Source organism: Miscanthus floridulus, unplaced genomic scaffold (genome assembly GCF_019320115.1).
Source record: "Miscanthus floridulus cultivar M001 unplaced genomic scaffold, ASM1932011v1 fs_507_1_2, whole genome shotgun sequence".
NCBI lineage: Eukaryota > Viridiplantae > Streptophyta > Magnoliopsida > Poales > Poaceae > Miscanthus > Miscanthus floridulus.
The window spans coordinates 34,451-40,000 of record NW_027096856.1 but is presented as its reverse complement, the minus strand read 5'-3'; the positions used below and the strand labels follow the sequence as shown (position 1 = coordinate 40,000).

The following is a 5,550-nucleotide window of genomic DNA, read 5'->3' as shown; positions in this document are numbered from 1 at the left end:
GGGTGGACGTTTATTTTTTTACAGGGGGAAGCATTTTTTTTGCTGGGGGAATTTTTTTTTTTTGCCGTGGGGAAACGATTTTTTTTTGCTGAGGGTGTTTTTTTTTTTTTTTTTTTGCCGTGGCGGGCGCATACGATCTCCTTCGGTATTTTTTAGGTGGTAGTAGATAAGAACATGATTTTCCTTATGAAGCGTTCAGCCGAAACACCATATTTTCCACAAAATAGTTTCATCACAGAAAGATTTTTAAGCATAATCATCCCTTGAACACAACTGTTTTGTTCTAGCTAATAAAAAGAAAAATGTTCCGCTCAAGAGGAAAGAAATTCTAGCATAATAGCAACATGGGCCTCGGGAGTCCCAGAACAAACATTCGTACATGGTATCCAGACAGGCCGATTGGATCGGTTGACAGATCCTGATCCAATGTGAGTGGGCTGCTCTCAGAACATTTGGGCCCAATGGAAATCCAGCCGGCACCCAGAGGAAGAAGGCCCGGAGCCGCGTATTCCTTCCAGTTCCAGGCTCCAGCACAGCGCGGCATCTGCCGCATATCTCCTCTCCCTGTCGCCTGCCGCCTGCCACCGCCGTCCGCTTCAGTCCGACGCCGAACAAGGGGAGGGACAAGTCCGTGCGGCGTGCGCCATGTTTAAGAAGTGAGTACTCTCCTACTCCCCTCCCGCATCTTTCTTCCCTGTAACCCCTTTCCGATTCCCGGGCTCAGTAATTCGATCTGTCGTTGCCATCCGCTGCGTTCACCGATCTGGTTCTCCGTTGCGATTCGCCGCCGCTAATTACTCTGGCACCACCATGCGTAATTCAGGATTGTGTTTCTCTCTGTTCTTTTCGCTGGGATCGGGGATCTGTGGAAAACGACCACCCCTTTGGCCGCTTAGTTTCTCTCTGAAACATGGTAGGGGGCTTTGTGGGAGCAAGATGTGACAGCAATGGTGGTCGGCATGGAGTTCTTGATACATGAGTTCCGATGTGCTGAAGCTGCTCGATGTTGCATCAACTGGCTGACAAAGAGCGTTATGATTCTAGGGTGCGGCTGCGGTTAGATGCTGCCGTTGTGTGGTTGGAGTTTCTGGATGTTGAGGTGTGCCGTGTACGAGTGGGTCATGCTTGTACCACCACCTTAGTGAATATGGTTTATGGTTTATACTTCCTGTCTGCTGTAGAATTATCTTGGTACCTGGCTACCTGCTATTTATCAGAAATTTATTTAGGGTGGTACAGTTGCAGCAGTATATATATAGAGATAAATATGTGCACATGTGTTTTCTATCTAAGGCATGTTAGGCCAGTTCGCTAAAGCTAAGAATTTTCTGTTCAAGTTATGTATACAACTATATAAAACTAAATGGTGGATCTCCATGATTTCTTAAGAGTAGTATTGTAGTAATGGGAAATGACTTGTATGACGCTTCTTTAATTATTTAATGCATAGAGGGACTACTATACATTTATATTTCTGGAGAGCTCTTACTGCACTTGCTTGCACCAGATCCCTCTGGAGTGCATGGCTTCTTTTCCCTTGGTACCGTCATTTGAGCCAGCTAAAGTGTTCATGCTTTGGTTGCAATGCATCTCTTAAGATTCATACCGCCATGTTTCAATATCATAAATGGAGCGAAACTTTTCAAAGGACACTGCACTACAGTTGTTTGTCTTTTCAAACCCTTGAACTAAGTAGTTCTTCACTTTTCAAGATGATTTTAAGTGTATTTATTAGTGCAATAGCTTCACTGAATTACATACTTCGTCGAGAATCTTGTCTGCGATATTTTAGATGTGCATTTTGTAATTTCTAAAAGTTATTAACTTTACTGTGAGGGCTTGCCTTGCCTGCTTTGTTTCTGTATCGGTCCTATCATAATTTTGGCAGCCAAAATTTTTGCCAAGATTTTGTTTGCACACCTTTTAGGATTAGTACAGGAATCATTTAGCCTAACCTCTCTATTATGAATTTGGATACTTGTAGTATGTCATGTTTTATAACATCACTGGTGACAAGCAACAACAACAACAACAAAGTCTTTAAGTCCCAAACAAGTTGGGGTAGGCTAGAGTTGAAACCCAGCAGAAGCAATCAAGGTTCAGGCACGTGAATAGTTGTCTTCCAAGCACTCCTATCTAAGGCTAAGTCTTTGGGTATATTCCATCCTTTCAAGTCTCATTTTATTGCCTCTACCCAAGTCAACTTCAGTCTTCCTCTGCCTCTCTTCACGTTACTATCCTGGCTTAGGATTCCACTACGCACCGGTGCCTCTGGAGGTCTCCGTTGGACATGTCCAAACCATCTCAACCGGTGTTGGACAAGCTTTTATAACATCACTGGTGACAAGACTTCAGTTAAATTGTGCCTGTACCAATTTAACTGAAGTGTGGTCCCATTAGTGTTTGAGTTTGACCAGGAACAAGAGAATGCTGAATTGCTGTTGTAATGTCATTTTTCTTCTGGATTCTTTATATTTTACCAGAACCATTAATTAATACTATATGATTATACCGAGTAAGTGAGGTAACTGACTTGTGCCTCCTGTGCTTTATACTAAATTTCATTCTGATTGTTGCAAGCATATGACATTGATGATGGTCGCTTGAATGGTGGAAGTTTCCATCAAGAATAATCAGTAGATATGACATTATTATTGGTTGACCCATAAGTAGTGATCTTAAGCTGGAAATTATACACGTAATTTGTTATAGTCTAACATCATGATATAAAACATTGTTGATTACCTTATGACTGTATGTATTATCAGACACAAAATGGTTCATGGACTGCAAAGTTATACTCTATGCAAGGCTTTTCTATCTTTTGTTGCTGATCTTTGGCAGTTTTAACACAGACTGCTCTATTAATCTTGTTATTACACATCCAGGTTCTCTTCAGAAGATATATCTGGACAGAATCAAGTTAAGGCCTCTGTACAACGGAAGATTCGGCAAAGTATCGCTGATGAGGTTTTGTTATTACAAAGAATCTGCTTGGGCCTCTATTTCCTTTTCCTTTCAGTTACATAATCTTCTGCCTAGCTTACCAAAATTAACTACATTGCAGTACCCCAGCCTTGAACCTTTGCTAGATGACTTGCTCCCAAAGAAGTCACCTATGATTGTTGTTAAATGGTTAGTAGTTTTTCTTTCTTGTTCAGCATGCTTGCTAACTATACAGTATGTTTTTTTTGTACATAATATTGCTTACCTGAAATTGTATTTGACATTTTTTCTTAACTATTCTGCCAAGTGAAGAATAAGTAAATGTACTTGTACTTTTTGATGAAATAATATTAAATAGATCAAAAGTATTTGTGTGGCCTTTGAAGTGCACTGATAGCAGTTTATTTCTTTATTCCTGCAGCCAAAATCATCTGAATCTTGTAGTGGTGAATAATGTCCCTCTATTTTTCAACATCCGTGATGGTCCTTACATGCCAACCCTGCGTCTTCTTCATCAGTGTAATTTTCTTCCAAATTTTCTGGCATGTCATCTATGCACACAAGATGTATAGCATGATGTGTGAAACAAATTTTAGGGATCATCCTTTTTTAGTTTGTCATACATTTCTGTTTGGCCTCTGTCATTGTTACAATTGATTTGTAGGAGAATATTAACTGGTATGAAAACTGTGCTTGCATTTGATCAGATCCTGATATCATGAAAAAGTTCCAAGTGGATAGAGGTGCTATCAAATTTGTTCTATCTGGTGCAAACATAATGTGTCCTGGGTTGACATCACCTGGTGGTGCCTTGGATGATGAAGTTGAGGAGGAAACACCAGTGGTAAATGGCTTATGCTAAATTTCTAGTTCATATGTTACTGATACTGAATGTTTAATATCTACTTCAGTAGGTAGTCTGCAACAAAAAAAATGGTATACCTTAGTGTGCTTCTGCATTCTGCAGATGAAGGGTATAAACTTTTAAACTGTACATATTGAAATATTCTGCATTGCATCTGTATGGTTGATTTATGCACCATAGTTCATGATAATTTCTTACCAAGCTTGTTCTGCCCTTGAACATGCCTGCTGTGACTCTCATCTTCTCTGTTTAACTATGTTTTTTCCAGGCTATAATGGCTGAAGGCAAACAACACGCACTGGCAATTGGATATACAAAGATGTCAGCAAAAGACATGTAAGTTTCACTCTGAAGTATTGATCAATACTGATACTTAGTCTGGAAGTAATATTCCAAGCACACTCATGCTCGTTGCCTCACTCTGTTTTTGAGTGTCCAATGTTTGCCTCTAATGGTTTGAAGTGGTTGATCTTCACTTTTGATAGTTTCTTTGTGATTTTAGCTTTCCTTAATATTGAATCTGACATAATCCTATCTACTAACATGTCTTCTGTTGGCAATAATCTGATTATTTCTGTAGAAGGACCATTAACAAAGGAATTGGCGTTGACAATATGCACTATCTAAATGATGGCCTATGGAAGGTACTTGTGTTTCCCTGTCTACCTCACCGTCTTCTCAAATTGCAAATAATGAATACTTGGATGATGTTGTAAATAGTACATTGCAATTATGCTCTTGAATTAAGAAGTAAGCCTTAACCGGCAAATGTTTGTGTTGGATTGAGATCATGGAGTAAAGAAAGGGCTGAATGTAATGTATTTAGGTTCTGAGTTCAACCTGGATGATACTGACCACTTTCTCCTTCGACAGATGGAACGGCTCGAATGAGTAGAATCCCTCTGGGGGGTTCAGAACTTGCGGCAGATCGTATTGAGATATATAAACACCAGCATGACTGTATCTGCACAGCTGGTATATCTTTTAAAAAGATGAAGTAGTAAGAAGCTTTATTTACTGGAGATAAGTTGAGCTTACTCCGATCCTTTGGTGTTCGAATGCCTGTCAGAAGCTGGATTATGAATGCTGTGTTCAGCGCTTTAGATGGCAGTGTGTTGGTGCGCTTTTCACAAATTGTTGCACTTTCACCAAAACAATTTACCTTCAAATGGAAGCAAGCGAGGAAGTCCATAACGAGCCACAAGTGATTTGATCAAACAGTTTGTTTTTCGTTTTTCGGGTTTTTTTTTTTTTTTTTTTTTTTTTTTTTTTTTGCTAACGAGCCACAAGTAATTTGAGCTTACAGTTTGTTTTTCGTAACTATATTTTGCTAACACCCTGCGAGTAGACATGTTGTCGATAAATTTCTTTTCAATGTTAGGTTGTGTTTGGTTTTGTGATGAAACGGATGGAATGGTCTTATCCCCGTTTTCTAGGTTGGGATGGTCCTAGTTTGACAAGGTCGTTCTTGTTTTATGTTTGGTTTGAAGGATCGTTCTTGTTTTATGTTTGGTTTGAAGGATGAAGGACTGTTTTGTGTTAGTTAGCAACTGTCAAGTGGGGCCAAATGTCACTCTCTTTTCCTCTCTTCGTCCTTTCATCTCCCAAAGCAGAGCACATCCATGGCGCAGCAGCATCGCTCGGGCTTTCTCATGGGTGCAGCAGCAACGCACCCTTACGACAACTTCAATGACAATCAACTAGCTTATAGCGGGCTTCAAAAAAACAACAACAACTAG

At 39.9% G+C, this 5,550-nt stretch overlaps 1 protein-coding gene across 1 annotated transcript; it reads left to right on the top strand.

Annotated features, from left to right (window-relative positions):
* Positions 1 to 518: 518 nt before the first annotated feature.
* LOC136532023 (uncharacterized) lies at positions 519 to 5,206 on the top strand. The gene is made up of 8 exons (XM_066524661.1): positions 519 to 656; positions 2,889 to 2,970; positions 3,068 to 3,135; positions 3,368 to 3,465; positions 3,654 to 3,790; positions 4,080 to 4,147; positions 4,392 to 4,455; positions 4,685 to 5,206. Exons 1-8 carry the CDS (start codon positions 646 to 648, stop codon positions 4,700 to 4,702), a joined length of 546 nt encoding a protein of 181 aa, XP_066380758.1. The 5' UTR covers positions 519 to 645; the 3' UTR covers positions 4,703 to 5,206.
* The last annotated feature ends 344 nt before the right edge of the window (positions 5,207 to 5,550 follow it).